Consider the following 19,390-nt stretch of genomic DNA (forward strand, 5'->3'; position numbering starts at 1 on the left):
GACAACACTGGGCATGAGAGCACAGCATGGTCAGTTCCCCTCCCGCACAGCCATTCAACAGATAGACCAGTTTTCTGCAGTTTATTCTCCCCTAGCTCTCTAAGCTCTTCATTGGTGGGATGAAGAGGGGGGGAGGGGGTACTTGTACGGTTCTGGCATTTTAGGGACTCAAGAAATCAGTACAAACATTGCACATTAGGTGCGGTCAGGTGCACTGCTCTATACACACTACAAATCCCATAGTTCATCTCAGGAGTGAGCAAGAGCGGATGGCCATGTTCCTTCATAGAAGGTGGTAATATTTGTTCTCCATGGTTCCACTCTTTACAGGAAGACTGTTAATCAGATCACAGCAACAAAAACAAAATAACAACACCAAAAACGGGAAATGCGGAGATTGAAGCAGCCTGAGAGCAATAGAAGGTACTTTTTTGAGTTAATACATACAGTATCTCACAGAAGTGAGTACACCCCTCATATTTTTGTAAATATATTATATCTTTTCAAGTGACAACACTGAAGAAATGACACTTTGCTACAATGTAAAGTAGTGAGTGTACAGCTTGTATAACAGTGTAAATTTGCTGTCTCCTCAAAATAACTCAACACACAGCCATTATTGTCTAAAACGCTGGCAGGAAAAGTGAGTACACCACTAAATGAAAATGTCCAAATTGGGCCCAATTAGCCATTTTACCTCCCCAGTGTCATGTGACTCTTTAGTGTTACAAAGTCTCAGGTGTGAATGGAGAGCAGGTGTGTTAAATTTGGTGTTATCGCTCTCACGCTCTCATACTGGTCACTGGAAGTTCAACATGTCACCTCATGCCAAAGAACTCTCTGAGGATCTGAAAAAAAGAATTGTTGCTCTACATAAAGTTGGCCTAGGCTATAAGAAGATTTCCAAGACCCTGAAACTGAGCTGAAGCACGGTGGCCAAGACCATACAGCAGTTTAACTGGACAGGTTCCACTCAGAACAGGCCTCGTCATGGTCGACCAAGGAAGTTGAGTGCACATGCTCAGCATCATATCCAGAGGTTCTCTTTGGGAAATAGACGTATGAGTGCTGCCAGCATTGCTGCAGAGGTTGAAGGGGTGGGGGGTCAGCCTGTCAGTGCCCAGACCATACGCCGAACACTGCATCAAATTGGTCTGCATGGCTGTCGTCCCAGAAGGAAGCCTCTTGTAAAGATGATGCACAAGAAATCCCGCAAACAGTTTGCTGAAGAGAAGCAGACTAAGGACATTACTGGAACCATGTCCTGTGGTCTGATGAGACCAAGATAAACTTATTTGGTTGAAATGGTGTCAAGTGTGTGTGGCGGCAACCAGGTGAGGAGTACAAAGACAAATGTGTCCTACAGTCAAGCATGGTGATGGGAGTGTCATAGTCTGGGGCTGCATGAGTGCTGCTGGCACTGGGGAGCTACAGTTCATTGAGGGAACCATGAATTCCAACATGTACTGTGACATATTGAAGTAGAGCAGGATCCCCTCCCTTTGGAGACTGGGCTGCAGGGCAGTATTCCAAAATGATAAAGACCCCAAACACACCTCCAAGATGACCACTGCCTTGCTAAAGAAGCTGAGGGTAAAGGTGATGGAGCATGTCTCCATACCTAAACCTTATTAAGCATCTGTAAGGCATCCTCAAAACGGAAGGAGGAGCGCAAGGTCTCTAACATCCACCAGCTCCATGATGTCATGGAGGAGTGGAAGAGGACTCCAGTGGCAACCTGTGAAGCTCTGATGAACTCCATGCCCAAGAGGGTTAAGGCAGTGCTGGAAAATAATGGTGGCCACACAAAATATTGACATTTGGGCCTAATTGGACATTTTCACTTAGAGGTGTACTCACTTTTGTTGTCAGCGGTTTAGACATTAATGGCTGTGTGTTGAGCTATTTTGAGGAGACAGCAAATTTACACTGTTATACACAAAGTGTAATTTCTTCAGTGTTGTCACATGAAAAAATAGAATCAAATATTTACATAAATGTGAGGCGTGTACTCACTTCTGTGAGATGCTGTACATCATACTAGTTTTTTTTAAACCAGAGTTTAGTGTAATTTCAAAAGAATAGTCCTCCTTTCTGATCATGTTACACCCATATTTAGGAAGTAACATGAAACATGGTCACTTTCCCCAGCCCTCCACTTATGTGAGTTGTGGGTCTCTCCTCCCTACACACACCTATTTTGCTTTGAATTTAGCTCAGCTATATGTGGCTCTGCCTGCACAGCCATGTCTTCAGTTCATAGGGAATTTGAATGTAAAATACTTCCAAAGTCTTACCTTTCACCATGGTAAAGGGACTCGTAAATTGCAATGGAGAACCACGGTGGCAACATTGCACTCATATTCCATTGTTTTTTTTTCCATTTAGATTTTTAATTTATAAAAAAATGTTTCCCAATTTTTCAGACAAAAATATAAAAAGATAACTACCAGTCTCGCAGGGCAGAACAAACAATCCAACACCACAAAACACACACACACAAAAAAAAAAAAAAGTCCATTCTTTACTTTTTCCAGCCACATAACTAGGTCTATACCTCCATATGAACCAGAGTCTGGGGGAAGAGTCTGCAGGTGCCTGTGCATGGCACTGGTCGAGGATATAATATAAACACATTAATAAATGCCATTTTTTGTTTTATCAATGTGGGTGCATGGGTTACATTTTTGCAAAAGGTTCACTATACCTTTAAAAAATGTGCAAAGTGCAATAAATGGTAGAAGAGTAAATACCTCTATATAGCCAGTTTAGGGTAGAACACTTTTATAATAATATCCAATTAGGAAACTAAGGAGCAAAATATAACTTGGAAACATTTACTGTGAAAATGCATAAAAAGCAAAAATTACCTTGTAGAAAGTGCACAGAGAGATCCAACAGCCACAGCATATCTTGCTCCACTCCATCCCACGTGATCGAAGGCCACTGGCAGAGGACTGTATTTGTCCAATAAGAAGTAGGGCATCATGAGAGTGAGGGCAGCCGATACGCCAAAGTATGCCACAAAGCAAATGAGGAGAGAAGCCACAATGCCGATAGGAATGGCTTTCTGAGGGTTTTTTACTTCTTCACCTAGCATGAAGCACAATAAAAAAGTCAAATTAAATTTTGGATTGATATTTAAGGATGTCCATCAACCAATGTATTACCCAAAACACAATCCCTAACTTCAACTTCCACATATGGCTGACCACAGGCTTTTCAATGGCCAAGTGTTAATGCCAAAGCCAATATCTTCCAGGAACCTCAATATACTGTAAGGCAAGGACTCCACATATAAAGCGAAATGGAAATAGTATGCCATTAGTATGGCAGTAGACCTACAATTCTATTAGTTTCGGCTTGGCATACAGCTGTCTTGGGAACAGCAGTACAGACAAAAGGAAATGTATATTTGTATTATTCAAAATGTACAAGTTTATGGTTTATATAAAACCTGCTGATTAACTTCATTGTAAGAAAAATAAGAAATCAAAAAGTTCTATACAAGATTTCTGTGACAATTATCTACTGGAATAAAGTAGAAGTACACAGCTTTCATGTACTCTCACCTGTAGTAGCTATACAGTCAAAGCCAACAAATGCGTAAAAGCAAGTCGCAGCTCCAGACAGGACTCCAGCAAAACCATATGGCATAAATCCACCAGTACCATATTCCCAGGTACTCGATCCCGTTTCACTAAAGAAAAGAAATGTACATCATGTAATTGACTGCACAGGAACACACCATTAATTAGGGAATACAGTTGCAAGAAAAAGTATGTGAACCCCTTGGGATTACGTGGAGTTTTGCATGAAATGGGCATAAAATGTCCTCTGAACGTCATCTAAGTCACAACAATAGAAGAACACAGTCTGCTGAACAGAATACTATACAAACATTAGATGTTGCCATGGTTTAATTGCACATAACATGTAAACATTCACAGTGCAGGGAGGAAAAAGTATGTGAACCTTTGGCCTTAACTGGTTGACCCTCCTTTGGCAGCAATAACCTCAACCAAACGTTTCCTGTAGTTGCAGATCAGACCTGCACAACGATCTGGAGTAATTTTGGACCACTCCTCTTCACAAACCTGTTTCAGTGTAGCAATATTCTTTGGATGTCTGGTGTGAATCGCTCTCTTAAGGTCATGCCACAGCATTTCAATCGGGTTGAGGTCAGGACTCTGACTGGGCCACTCCAGAAGGCGTATTCTGTGCTGTTGCAGCCATTGTTTTGTTGAATTACTTGTATGCTTTGGGTCATTGTCCTGTTCCATCACCCATCCTCTGCGGAGCTTCAGTTGGCGGACAGATGGTCGTACGTTTTCCTGCAAAATGTCTTGATAAACTCTGGAATTCATTTTCCCATCAATGACAACAATCCGTCCAGGCCCTGAGGCAGCAAAGCAGCCCCAAACCATGATGCTCCCTCCGCCAGGTCTGATCTGCAACTACCAGGAAACGTTTGGTTGAGGTTATTGCTGCCAAAGGAGGGTCAACCAGTTATTAAGGCCAAAGGTTCACATACTTTTTCCTCCCTGCACTGTGAATGTTTACATGTTATGTGCAATTAAACCATGGCAACATCTAATGTTTGTGTAGTATTATGTTCAGCAAACTGTGTTCTTCTATTGTTGTGACTTAGATGACGTTCAGAGCACATTTTATGCCCAATTCATGCAAAACGCCACGTAATCCAAAGGGGTTCACATACTTTTTCTTGCAACTGTACATTTTAAACGACCATCAATACTTTGCAAAAACACCAATATACAAAATGCATGCAACACAAGCTGCTAATGTATACTGCTATATCTAGAGGAATTTTAGCAGACAGGTAGCAATCCAACTCTTAGATTGACTTGGCACACCAATGTCCACCTTTGTATGGTGTGAAGTTTTTAATAATCCTCTGCAGTCACATGACACTAGCTGGATGGATCCCCACTTTGTGAAATTATTACACGCCTGACATTTCTTGAAACCTGTATAGAAACAGCTGAGAAGGTTGGCAGACATACTTGACTAAACCTGAGTTGCTGTTATTATTGATATCCTTTTCTGATAATTGCCAGTTTTTAATGGATCCTTTCACAAAGCCGGAAACTATGACGAAGCCCAGGACTAGTACATTGATGCATGTGAAAATCTTGTTCACAAATGCCGATTCTTTCACACCAAATGACAAGAGACCTGAGGGAGGAAAGCAATAAATTGTTGAGTAACTTAGCTATGCAGTCTTCAATGCCAATGCCTTCACTTGCATTTTAATTTTACTGCAAATCAGTTGTTTTTGAACAAACATTGTAAAAAAAAGTGTGTGTGGCTCGTGGCTCTTGATCCTTGTTGTCACTGACAGCTCAGGTCTACAATGAGGATCAGGCACCAGTCATCAAGGATATTTATCATTATCTCAGCTATGCCACAGGGACCACATGCAGGATGCATATGGTCAAAAAAAAAAAAAAAAAAAAGAAACACACACACTGTACAGTCCATCAAAGAAAAATGTGGTGCCAGCTGAGTACACCACCCCAAACAGCCCCCATGTCTGAATTCCTTAATCCTTTCACTGCTGAAGCAGTTTTTGCAGTACTTTTTTTGTATATGTTACTAAAAAGGATTACCAATGCATGGTGTACAGCGTTGTAAAATGACTTATTAGGGAAAATGTAGCTATATTTTTAAATCACAGCATACAAGAGAGTTTCCGTTTTTTCAAACTTGTGTATGATAATGAACGTTGTACCTAGAGTTGCAAGTTGTATGGTTATACAAATTATGGAACCTTGTGTAATCTCTCATTATATTCAGTAAGCTGCACATTACATAAATGACAAGCAGCAGTTAGGAATACAGTATTCATATTTTGCTGAAGAACACCTTACCTGTCAGCACCAAAATAATGACGACTGAGAAGATATCAGGGTATTTGGCTAAAACACCCGGCACATTCATGGAGAAGTGTTGCATACAGAAAAGTTCGATTCTTTTCCCAATAAGTTCATCAAATGTTGCACTCCATGCTCGAGCCACACTTGATGTACCTAAAAACAAAAAAAGTACAATATTTTTTGTAAAACAAGTTGTAATCAAAATGTATATATAAAAAAAAAAAAAAAAAAAAAAAAAAAAAAACTTCAGACATATTCAATTTCCCTGCAATCCAACTCTTAGATTGACTTGGCACACCAATGTCCACCTTTGCAGAGGATATATACCTCTCTAGTGGTTTCTTTGGAGCAGGTTTATACATAGCATTCTATAGGCAGTTTTGTTTATTTTAGCTTCCAATGTGCAATTAGGGGACAGTTTTTTTTTTGGTATATTAACATATAATGCACTATCCTTTGTTTACGACAGACACTGTGCACATGTAGTTTACAACTGATGAAATCTGCCAACAGTAAAGACAGGGTTAATTATGGTAAATATAACTCAATGCTCCCTCCCTAATATTACATGAAGAAGGGAAGGCTACATAGGATCTTTAAAGTGCTTCTAAGGGCAGAACATATTTTACCTTAATGCATTCCCTGCATTAAAGTAAAAAAAATAAATAAAACACACCACACCTTCTAGTGGAAGTATCACCCCCTCTCTCATAGGGGGGGCATGGGGGGAGCTTGCTATGAGGGCGCACACAGGAGGGTAAGGGCTACTTTGTGCAGTGCAATACAATAGCACAGAGAAGTTTTTTTTTTAAATAACAAGCAAACATCCTGAGCCTTTACAAATGCTTAAACGCTTTAAGCATGTAAAAATCTTAAAAAAAAAAAGAAAGAAGACAAAGAACACACTTTAAACATTTTTCTTCATAATACAACAAAGCTATACTGCAGAGATCCAGACTAACCAAAATGCCTCACTATGAAGAGAAAATAGGCCTTTACAATGGATTTGCATTTTAAAATGAACTTACCGATAACATAAGAGAGGATTAAATTCCAGCCTGTTATGAAGGCCAGAAGCTCCCCCACTGTGACATAGCTGTACAAATAGGCAGAACCGGTCTTTGGTACTCTTGCACCAAATTCTCCATAACACAGGCCGGCAAGAACGGAAGCTAGAGCCGCAATAAGGAAGCAGAGAACAATTGCAGGTCCAGCATTTTCCCTCGCCACAGCTCCAGCCAGTACATATACCCCTGCGCCAAGTGTGCTACCCACACCCAAGGCAACCAAGTCAAAGGTGTTGAGGCATCGTGACAATTTGCTCTCCTTGTCAGATCCTACAGCCTTACGACGGAATAGCTGGTTTCCAAAATCCAGAATTGTGTTGCAGACCATCTTGTAATTCTGAATCTGAAATAAAAGATAGGATGAACAAGGTTAATATACTTCTACTATTGGGTAAAGTCTCAGTAATACATACAATATAAAAAACACACCACAGGTGTCACTAGTATTCTTACGTGTTTTTGAGCTTTTATTTTTCTGTCTTTGATAGATGGCTTTCTTAGTTTGTCATGGTTTGCCTGTGAATTGTCTAAACTGCAGACAAGTTTATCAGCGTTTTTCTCTGTGCCCCATAAATGTAACCACCCCTTCACTCCCCTTTTGTTTTTACAAGTCCAGCATGGCTTATCTCTTAACTGTCTCAGCACACACACACGCCCACTTTAGGTTTAGTAAAAAGCAACAATCTATTTACAAACATTTTTTTTAAGTTAACTATATTTTAAACAAAAAAAAAAAAAAAAACACTTTGCACCGGCTTATTATATAATCCATTTTGTTTACAGGTAAATTATTTTAAGGAAGGGGACGTGGCTGGATAAGGACCTGAGTGGATGCGCCAGAGTGGAGTGCCCAACATCCTGAACTCCTTTGGATACCACTGGCACCCTCCTTGTACAGTGCCCAGACACAAGACATCTAAGCATCGCTGCTCTGCAGCCCAGTTGAGCAAGGGACCAGCGACAGCCACTCCACGTGTCGATGCCATCTTGGCCAAAAAGATACAGGCCCTGTTAACAGAGATGGAAGAGAGCGGGACGTCACAGTCTGACAGCGCAGTCCAATCAACCGCCCGCTGATGACACGTCCCTGATCCTGACGGCTACAGAGCGCAGCAAGACCTCGCTACATTTGGCGGAGGAACGTAATCTCATTAGAACCGACCTGGATAAGATCAGGGGCCACCTTTCCCATTCGGAAGCCCGGGTTTCAGCTGTGGAGGACCACATTGGCCAAAACGAGGACATGATAGCGGACCTGCAACATATGATTAAGCTCCTGACCACATAGTCGGACGATGCTGAGAACCGCCTTTGACGCAACGGTGTCTGGGTCCTAGGCCTACCTGAAGGGGCCGAGGGGGAATGACCAGCAGACTTTGCAGATAACTTTTTTCAAAGATCTCCTAAATCTGACCGAAGTCTCCCCCACATATGTGGCTGAAAGGGCCCGCCATGTACCAGAGGGCTGCCCTATTCCTGGAGCCCCCCTTGCCCCTTCTTAGTCGAGTTCTTAAACTATCAGGATCGAGACCGTATCCAAGCAGAGGCCAGGAAGCACCCCTCCTTACAATATGGCAATGCCCACGTTATGCTATTCCCAGATTTCGTACAAGTGCTGCAAAAGAAGCAGAAAACCTTCAGTGATGTCTGCCGTCGTCTGCGGGAACGTAACATCAAATACGGATTGCTTTATCCGAGTCGCCTACGAGTGCAAAATGAAAGGACAACATTTTTTGATATCCCAGCCGAGGCAGACTCATGGCCATCCATACTGCGGTAAGACATATATGGTTCCTTCATATTTGCACTTACTATGCCCTACCATCGCTCCTGTGTTGGTGTCTTGGAAGCACGGACTCCTTCTCTTCAACCTTTCACCACGAACACGCTCATTTCCACTGGATGGATGCTGATGCTCTTGTGTTTGGGGCCTGCTATGGCTCAAGGTGAGGCTACCTCTTCCATTTACTCCTACATATAGGGACACCTGATTTCTCTTTCATGCTGGGGTGTATTTTTGGTCATTACCACTGTTACCACCCGCTTTCCCCAGCTCACACTGCCTTTCCCTTTCAGACTCCTGTTTGGGAGCACTTTACACAGACGCTTTGCTGCTTGACTACGAGACAAAATCTACTACTCCCCAGCTTACTTTAGGTGCATTACTGCATGTGAACCCTTTTTTACTTCAGTTTGGACTTTGCTGTTGAAAAAGCTATAGTTTCAGTTTTGGGAATTAAACTGGCCTAGTTGATTGTTGGGGTAATACGGTCAGTAGGGTGTTTACCATTTTTAAGCTGCACCCTCATTCTTGACTATTGTTCTGGTCTGCACGATACAAGACACCACTACTCACTTTCCTCTGGGATTTTGGCACTCTCCCGGGTTATCTGAGGAGCACTGTTTGCTAAGTTGGTGATATCCGGTTTTGGCTTTCCCTGTTTCTCTTCTTATGGAGTTGAAATTAATATCGTGGAATACTAGGGGTCTTAATGATAAATACAAAAGAGCGCTTATGTTCAAATATTTAAACCATCACAAACCACATATCTTGCTCCTGCAAGAAAGGCATCTTTTGAGAAATAAGATATTAGCTTTACGTAGATCTTGGACTCAACATACCTTTCATTCCACTTACTCCTGTTATGCTTGGGGAGTTGTCATTCTCCTAAATAAATTCTTATCTTATAAAAGACCCTCAGGGCAGATATTTTATACAGTTACTGGAAATTAGATCTATTGTGTTTGCTGTTGTCAATGTCTATATCCCTCCTCCCCTCAACCAGCAGGTCCTGTACACCATATACAAAATACTAGCCCCTTCGCAGTTTTCACAACTGTATATTGCAGGTGATTTCGATTTGATTCCTGATGCACAACTTGATTCCTCTGACCCCCTTAGGATGCATAGCCCTGATCTACTTCACTGGGCCCAGGCTCTTGCGTATACTGATCTCTGGAGATGGAAACACCCATCCACTAGTGCCTACTCCCGTTTCTCCGCCACATATAAATTAGCCTCCCGCACAGACCTTATTTTTGGCAATGCTTGAGCCTTATCAGGGGTGTGAGTGGTCTCCTATTTACCTGCAGACTTATCGGATCATGCCCCTATAGAGCTCAGTGTCCCCTTGTCACCTGCCAGTCATCCTGGCTGTTGGCAACTGATAAACCGGTGGATACAGGACCTTAAGGTTGGGGAATTGATCTCTCCTGCAATGTCCCTAAACTGGGAACTGAATGAGGGCTTAGCCCCGGTTCCCATGGTGTGGGATGCGTTTAAAGCCCATGTATGAAGGGAATATAGATCAGGCATTAAATGGTTAGACTGGACCTCTCCTCTCAGATCCAGCAGCTGGAGGAAAGCTAAGCCTCGGCGGCAGCAGCCATTTCTGAATCCCCGACCTCTGAGAATTTTAGTTTACTCGCCCAGGCAAGTCTTTGAATTTGGTGACAAGAATTGCAAACTACTTGCTAACCTGGTAACAGATTACAAGGCCCAGACTGTCAGTTGTGCAGACAGTACTGTAACTTCTGACCCTGACCATATACCACAGGAATTTACGAATTATTATGGTGGTCTCTAGGAAGCCATCTCAAGTGTATCTGGATCAAAACGTCATGACCATTTGTCTGCTCTAGGTCTTCCTTGGCTCTTGCAGGAAGAAGATACAGAGCTTGACAATGACATCATGGTTGAGAAAATAAAGTCAGCTATATGTTACTTTCCTGGTAAAAAGATTCCAGGTATTGATGGTATACCGGGGGAATGGTATAGAAAGTATGCTGCTACGCTGGCACCTAGGCTCCTTTGGCTTTACTCGGACTATAAAACACAACTGATACCCCGTCAATGTATCAGGATCATATAACTTTACTACCTAAACCTGGTAAGGACTGGTCCAACTGTGCCTCTTATAGGCCTATTTGCTTAATTATGACCTAAAGATCCTAACTAAACTATTGGCTACCAGATTAATTAAATTTTTGTCTTCCCTAATCAGTATTGACTAGACAGACTTCATCCCTGGGAAAATCGACCAATGTTAATTTGCATAGGGTCTTCACTCACTTGCAGCTGCCCCCCAGGGCCTCATCTACTGGAGTGTTAGTTGCTCTGGATATGAAGAAAGCTTTTTACTCAGTAGCCTGGCCTTACATGTTTGCAGTTCTTGAACATATGAGCTTTGGGCCCGAATTTAGAACATGGATTAAATTGTTATATTCCTCCTCAACAGCTCAGATCAAATTAGTTGGAGAACTCTTGGCATCCTTTCAGGTGGGTAATGGCACTAGGCAGGGCTGCCCACTTTCGCTGGCTCTGTTTGCCCTTATGATGGAACCTCTGGCAGTGGCTCTTAGACGCTCCCCCATGGTGATTGGTATTCGGGTTGGGGCCCGGACCTATTTAAATATTTGGTGGCTATGCTAATGCACACTCATAATTGGTTAACTGTGGATGAATCCAATGCCTCAGTGTTAATGAAAGCCTCCTGCTTGGGCTCCTAGATAAACTCTGAGGAAAGGGACTCGTCCCCGAAACGCGTCAAGAACCGGATCACACTGACAGTCGGACACCTGCCAATTGTTTTTTGTGTACCTTTCTATTTTTAAAATTGAATAAGAATTTGTACTATATATACATACATACATACATACACACACTATAAAATTTATTTTTAAGGAAGATATATTACATATACCAACAAATTGCTATGCGATGACAAAACTGATTGGTTCATGAAACAAATTACATTAAGGCAACTGTAAGACTTTTTAATTGGGTTTTTCAAATCACTACAAAATTGCATGTGGACTTTCAAAATAGGGGACAAAAGTAGAACACCTAAATATGACAGGTCGCACACTAGCACAACAAAGTTTAGGAGGGACCTTTGCATGTCCTGCTAACTATAACCAGACTTCAGAAGTAAAAAACCACCAACTTTCTTCATAACTGAAGAGCTTTGAAATGTAGCTCTTTTGCTGTCCTACCACTCCTTACCAGACCTCTCCCTGGGCTACCATAAAGTGATCACATGCATGTTTGCTGAGAGTAGATAAATGTGAAGTAGACTTGTAATTGGAACATAAAAGAACATCAGCTATAACTACAGCCAGCCAAAAGGGCCCTTAGGAAATCATTCTTGCATCTGAAGAGCACATCGGACAAACGACAATCTAGTGTAACCAATTTACGACAACAGTACGCAAATATGAGGCCTCTCCGTGGGTGAGCCTGGACTCTGAGAGGTCGCATATTTGCATACCCAAATGTAAAAAACATGGGCTGAGAGTGCGCGCCCTGTGCACGCTCGGCAGTTACCAGCACCTGACAAAAATCTCCCATTCGCGACTTGCAAATGGGAACTTTCCAATCATGTGACCACTGTGAAAGCCAATCAAGGCGATCACATGATCTAAATCCCTGCCTTTCAGCACCCGAAATTCATTAACCCCTTGACGATCGCACGCAAATATGCAGCCTCTTGGCGTCTGGGCCTTGACGCCCAGCGGCCACATATTTGTGTGCAATTAGAAAATACATATGTGCTGAGAGCGCGTGCCCTGCGTGCTTCCCAGCACATATGTCCGCGACTCCCAGAAAGGTCCCAATCTCTCCTTTCAATCAGGACCTTTTCCGATCATGTGACCGCTGTGACGGCAAATCACAGCAGTCACATGACCCTAAAACCCCACCCCGCCTCCTGGATTCTGAAACTCTTAAAGGGCCGGGAGACGCCAGGCGCAAAGAGGTTAAAGGGCTGGAGACACAGCGGTTAATGCTGCTTGGCTCAAGTTCACCTTTAAAAATAAATAAATACACATTTGTGCAGGTAAAAAAAAAAAAAAAAAAAAAGGGGTTTTTTTTTTAAAACTAGAAACCTGTGAAGCATTGCATCTTCAAGCAGCAGATCGCGGGTGCAATGCAGGGATCTTACAGACGGTCAGTGTAAGCTATCACCTCATACAGGCAGACGGTAACACAATGACAGGACGCATCAATGGACTACCTCCTAATAGGATGCTGATGAGCTCTCATCAGCATCCTAGTAGGTGATCGAGAACGTGTAACATGTTCCCAAAGGTGAACATATCCTCTCAATAGAATAAAACAATAATCCTTTTTTTGGCTTTATATATTTTTTTTTTTTTTTCGATGTGGCTGCTTCCTATTTTGACAGCTGTTAAAGCCCAATTGCAGTCACAGTGTCTTTAAGGCTGGCCATACACTATACAATTTTCTTTAGATTTACCAAAAATAGGAGGTCATACCTAAACAACACTTTCAGTTGTATCCAATTAGGCCGGCCCTTGCACTACACAATTGAAAGAAAATCTAAAGAAAATTGGGCAGAAATTGGACAGAAAATTGTATAGTGTATAGCCGGCCTTAGCCTTGGAAAGCAAGAACGGGCTAGAATCTGTCAGGTTTCAACTTGCAGTCTGTGCCACCATGGGGGAGATTTCCCCATTTTTTTTGCTGCGCAAAAAGTAAGTGCTGGGAAATCAGACAAAAAAGCAATACAAAACGAAAAAAAACACAAAAAAAAAAAAAACAGCACTAAAAAGGGTCAGAATCTTGGTGAGATTAATATAAAGATCTGTGGATTTCTGCTTTGGTGACTGTGGTTTCTCAGTTTCTCCCTGTTGCCACAGGCTAACAGAGGAACAGAAGGAGGTAAACTCTCCCCAGCAAGACCATGGTCAACAATGAGACAGATGTATTTAATTTTTCAAGTCTACCCAAAACAAAATCTGTAAAAAAAAAAAAAACAAAAAAAAAAAACAAAGGTTTTGGCTATATACGTACAACATAATTACTATGAATTTGATGAAAAACCTGCAGCAAACACGCAGAAAGCACTTTTTTTGTCAATGGATCCCAGTAACAAAAAAGGCATGGATGGAAGCTGTGCATTAAAGGCTGCGTGTTTTTTCACGCAGTATTTAAGCACCATGTACACTGGGCATTTTAATAACGCTGGTAACGTTAGCTGTGTAAAGTCACTTTAGAAACGTGAGTTTCTCAGCGGTTTTTAGCGTTTAGCAGTGTTTTTTTGCTTTTTTTTTAACCAAAAAAAAAGTTAAAAAACGCTGGTTTGCTGCGATTTACCACATCTTGCTGCGTTCTTCAGCGTTACAGCATTTTTACAGCTAAAAAAACTCCTCTAAAAACCCACTAGTTCTGGGGGGGGGGGGGGTTAGGTTTCCAGCCAAAAAATGCTGATTACCAGTCTGTGTGCATGGACACATACGATAACATGCTGGGGAGTTTACTGGCTGTAGAAAAAACATGTCTAAAGCAAAAACAGCAGCTGTAAAAAATGTCCAGTGTGCATGAGGACTTGCAGTACAACACTCATTTATCTCTCCTGATAGAGACGGATGTCCTCCCTTTCATTATAATAAAACGCATTTGGTTTGATTTCTGAGACAATTTATCTTCGGGGCCTTGAGGCTGCTTGTGAGAATTTCTGCACAGAAAAACATTACACCGAACACCAGTCATGGCTTTCAACTGGAAAAAATAAAATAAATTATATATATATATCAATCAATACTCCTCCATTACAAGCTTCAGGTGTTTTCATAGGCACATCAAAACATACCTGATCTTTAAAAAAAATTATATGGAAGCCCATCCCTAAGTAAATATGATTTGGAACTATGAGACTAATGATTCAAAGTAAATATTCCAGCCTTCAGAATTTATCACAACCTAGAAGACTAGTTTACCAAGTTTATGGTTACGAGACATCAAGACGGGAAACATCACCGATATTTCTATTTGGCATTAGACAAGCTATATGCCCTGGTACAAGCACTAACTGCATGTGGCTACCCACAGCAAGCAGATCTCAGCAGCTCACCAGAAGCAGTCAGGTGTAATTTTAAAATGCAGTACAAATGCATATGCAAGAAAAATGAATGTATTCTAATGAGCCAAGATTACACCACTGCAGTGCCTACATGCTACATGTGCTTAAAAAAAAAAAAAGAAGGTAAGTACAGCATGCTGCATTTTTCTGTACCAGAAAGCACGCGAATGTGTGCAAATGTATGAAAATTCAACTTAGTAAAAAACTAATTGAAAGTGTTTTTAAAGGCTCAATGTCTATGCATGAAGGTAAAAAACCTGCTCTGTTCAGCATCCCCCCACACCCCCAATGCTCACCTAAGCCCCCTCTCGATCCAGCAATGTGCACTAGAGTCTCAGCTATCCCAGGACTCCTTCTTATCATTGGATGAGACAGCAGCGGGAGCCATTGAGAGAGGGGACAGGGCCGAGCTCCTTGTGTGAATGGACGCACAAAGCAGCAGGTGCCCCCATACCAAGCTGCTTGCTGTGGGGACACCTGAGAAGAGGAGGATCCAGAATGCTCTGTTCAAAACCACTGCACACAGAGAAGTATAAACATGTTTTTTATTTTTAGAGAAAAAAAACTAAGCCTTTAGTATCGCTTGAAATAAATGGAAAAAAAAAAATTCTAAAAAATGCACTCCAAACACAGATGCAGAAACACGCAGTGAACACAGAGATTGTGGTGTAAACCCCATAAAAAGAACCCTGTTCCTTTCCTAAGAGCCATAAAGGAACCCAGTCATAGTACTGCTACAGCAGACCCCACCTGAAAATGCTAGTTGCTGGACCCTGAAAGATATATATAAGAAGCTAGTGGAATATTTAACCAGCAGTTTCAAACACTTCTAAAATCTGCAGGTTAAAAAACAAACACTAAGCCCTGGTTCACACTGTACGGGCATCGCATCTGTTCCCACACACGCAACCACCCACAGCCAAATCATGCTGCTCTTACGAGACACACGGGGCACCCCCATAGCAGCACATTTATGGTCAAAATACTCTGCAATTTCCCTGCGGCCACGTTTTTAAAAAAGGTGTATGCACCTTTCTTTCTTTTTTTGTTGAAACACACAGCAGTCCATTTAAGTGAATGGGCTGCCATACCCACACAAACAACAAATTCATGAAGCATTAGCAACACTCGGTTCTGACAGTGACTTGTGCACCAAATCCAGGTAGTTCGAAAATGCGGCACTTACATTAATTACTTACATTGTGGTGCAACGAATGTTCGAAAAATAAAAATACTGGACACTGTATTGTACTAAAGCAGATCTTCACCCTCATAGTCAAGTTCCCTCCTCTCCACCCCTCCTTTACATGGGGAATGCACTTTTTTTTATTAAAAGAAGTTCAGTCCTGTCCCCCCCCCCCCCGCATGTTCAGTCCTGCCCCCCCCCCACCACTTTTTGTAGCCGGGGATGTCAATCACTGGGTCCCAGCCGGTGATTCCCGGCTGGCACTCGGTGATCGTTGGCAAAGCTGACAGGGGAGAGACCTGTGTGTGAACACAGGTCTCTCTACTGTCAGCATAGACATGCTGCTTTGCATCTCTCTGCACAGCAGAGAGATACAAAGCAGCATGTCTCCAAGGTAAAACAGCACTTAGTTAACCCTTTGATCACCCGGGATGTAACCCTTCCTGCCCAGTGTCATTAGTATAGTGTCAGTGTTTTTTTAATAGCACTGATCACTGTATTAGTATCAGTGGGGATGTCAGTGGCAGTTAGTTCCCACCCAGTGTCAGAATGCCCGCCGCAGTCCTGCTATAAGTCAGCGATCACCACCATTACTAGTATAAAAAACAATTTATAAAATTCATATATATATATATATATATACACACACATACATACACACACACACATTTATATATATGTATACATATACACACACATATACATACACACACAATATACAAATTATTAGAATTTTTTTTCATAGACGTGTAACAGAATACATTTTGGCCTAAATTTATTTAGAAATTTGATTTTTTTTTTATTGGATAGGTCTTACCGCAAAAAGTCAAAAATATATATTTTTTTCCAAAATTGTTGGCTTTATTTACAGCACACAAAATAAAAAAGAAATCAATACAACAAAAAAAACATGCAAGGGTGATCAAATACCACCGAAAGAAAGCTCTATTTGTGTGGAAAAAAAAAAAAAAAAAAGACAAAAAAGGTAATTTATGTACAGCGTTGCATGACTGTGCAAATGTCAGTTAAAGTAACGCAGCACTGTTTCCCAAAAAATGGCCTGGTCATGAAGGGGGGTAAATCCCCTGGAAGGCAAGTGGTTAAGTTTCTTCCATAATTCACAGATTTTATAATCACAGCTTGAAATGCCAGTATTTCTTTTTATCTTCTTTTTATAAAGATAAATTATTAACAACACTGTGGTAATGGGACACTTTCCATGAATAAAAATATTGTTTTTTTTCTTGGTGAAATATTCTGTGTTCTGGATGGTTGCATCTGAGTAAATAATTTTACAGTTTACAAAGTAATTAGCCTTTGATCAAGGCCAAAACTGCACAGCTGGGTGTAGGTGCTGAAGTTAGAGAAAAACAATTCTTTATCATGCTGCAGTGACACAAGTGCTGGTTTATCACATCACCAGCTGTACAAGCAGTGCAGAACAACTGAATACCTTCACATGCAGCGCAAGAGGCAATACTACCCACTAGCTGGGGTGTGTGATATACACACACAAAGTTAGGTCCATATATATTTGGACACAGGCACAATTTTAGTTCTTTTCAGGCATTTACCAAAACATATTAAAGCTATAGTTATATAATGGATAGGGGCTAAAAATGCACACTCAGGTTTAATTTGAGGGTATGTACATCCAAATTGGAGGAAGGGTTTACGAATTACAGCTCTTAAGAGTTGCCATCCCCCCTTTTTAAAGGGACCAAAAGTAATTGGACAAATGAATATAATCATAAATAAAATGTTCACTTGTAATATTTTGTAGCGTATCCTTTAATGGCAATGACTGTCTGAAGTCTGGAACCCATAGACATTACCAAAGACTGTATTTCCTCCTTTCTGATGCTTTGCTAGGCTCTAACTGCAGCTGTCTTCAGTTGTTCTTTGTTTGTGGGTCTTTCTGCTTTTAGTTTTGCTTTCAGCAACTGAAATGCATGCACAATTGGGTTGAGATCAGGTGATTAACTCAGACATTGCAGAATATTCCACTTATTTTCCTTCAAAAGCTCTTGGGTTGCTTTTGCAGTGAGTTTTGGATCATTGTCCATCTGTACTGTGAAGTGCCATCCGATCAACTTTGCTGCATTTGGCTGAATCTGGGCTGACAGTATCCCTCTAAAACACTGCAGAATTCATCCGGCTGCTTCTGTCTTCTGTCACATCATCAATAAACACCAATGACCCAGTGCCACTGGAAGCCATGCATGCCCATGCCATCACACTGCCTCCACCATGTTTTACAGATGACGTTGTGTTCTTTGGATCATGAGCTGTTCCAAGACTTCTCCACATTTTTTCTTTCTATCATTCAGATTAATCTTAGTTTCATCCATGCAAAGAATGCTTTTCCAGAACTGGTCTGGCTTTTTTACAAGTTTTTTGGCAAAGCCTAATCTGGCCTTTCTATTCTTCAGGTTTATGAATGGTTTGCACCTTGTGGTGCACCCTCTGTATTTGCTTTTGTGAAGTCTTCTCTTGATTGTAGACTGACAATGATACGCCCACCTCCTGGAGAGTGTCCTTCACCTGTCTGGATGTTGCGAATGGGTTTTTACTTTACTATAGAGAGGATCCTGTGATCATCCACCACTGTTGTCTTCCATGGACGTCCATGCCTTTTTATGTTGCTGAGCTTACCTGTGCATTCTTCTTTCCTCAGAATGTAGCAAACTGTTGATTTGGCCACTCTTAACCTCCCTGGCGGTATTCCCGAGTGTAGCTCGGGGCAAAATTTCAGTACCACAAGCTTACGGTAACCCCGAGCTACACTCGTGCTTACCATGCAGCGTTGCTCAGGGATTCCCTGCAGCGCTTACCTTGTCCTTCGCTCCTGCGATGTGTCCCCTGCAGCATCTCTGGCCATCTCCTACAGCCGATGCCGGCATCCGGCTTCCGTGTACCGGTCCCTGTGACGTCAGGACGTATGAGTGCCAGAACCGGCGGCAAATTTGAAAGTTTTAAAAAATGTCATTTTTTTTAAAAAACGATTATTACATAGTAAAACATTACTGTTTCAAAGCATTTCACATACATTTTGTCCCTACTGCTTTGTCCTGTGCCCTGTCTGCATTTTGACTGTTCTTTCTGCCTGGAAACTGGGAAAAGTCCATGGTGTCCAAAAAGCATCCCTTTAGGTCAAAATTGGTTTTAGACCAGCTAGAGAACAGCGATAGTAAATCAGAACCACTTGCAGAATTGAGTGATAATGATTTGTGGGGAAATTCTTCAGACACTGAAAACGATTCAGCGATGTGCGAACTTGGCGCTAGATTTCAAATTTCAGTGTTTTTGGTTTGATTATATTATTGAATTCAATTTATTATATTATTTATTAAA

General features: G+C 41.5%; 1 protein-coding gene across 2 annotated transcripts in view; it reads right to left on the reverse strand.

Moving 5' to 3' along the window:
• Positions 1-19,390, reverse strand: part of SLC7A1 (solute carrier family 7 member 1) — an 83,515-nt gene that overhangs the window by 24,372 nt on the left and 39,753 nt on the right. Inside the window, exons 1-6 of one of the 2 annotated variants that reach the window (XM_089685848.1) lie at positions 7,421-7,484; positions 6,929-7,310; positions 5,895-6,053; positions 5,028-5,199; positions 3,573-3,700; positions 2,871-3,093 (exon numbers count right to left, since the gene is read on the reverse strand). In XM_089685848.1, the coding sequence (XP_089541974.1) occupies positions 2,871-3,093; positions 3,573-3,700; positions 5,028-5,199; positions 5,895-6,053; positions 6,929-7,295 (1,049 nt within the window). In that variant the 5' untranslated portion in view covers positions 7,296-7,310; positions 7,421-7,484. Of the gene's footprint in view, positions 1-2,870; positions 3,094-3,572; positions 3,701-5,027; positions 5,200-5,894; positions 6,054-6,928; positions 7,311-7,420; positions 7,485-19,390 lie in introns of those variants that run through there. The other variant, XM_089685847.1, reaches the window with a different exon arrangement.

This window comes from Staurois parvus, unplaced genomic scaffold (genome assembly GCF_062004578.1).
Source record: "Staurois parvus isolate SC_StPar_1 unplaced genomic scaffold, SC_StPar_1.0 ptg000387l, whole genome shotgun sequence".
NCBI lineage: Eukaryota > Metazoa > Chordata > Amphibia > Anura > Ranidae > Staurois > Staurois parvus.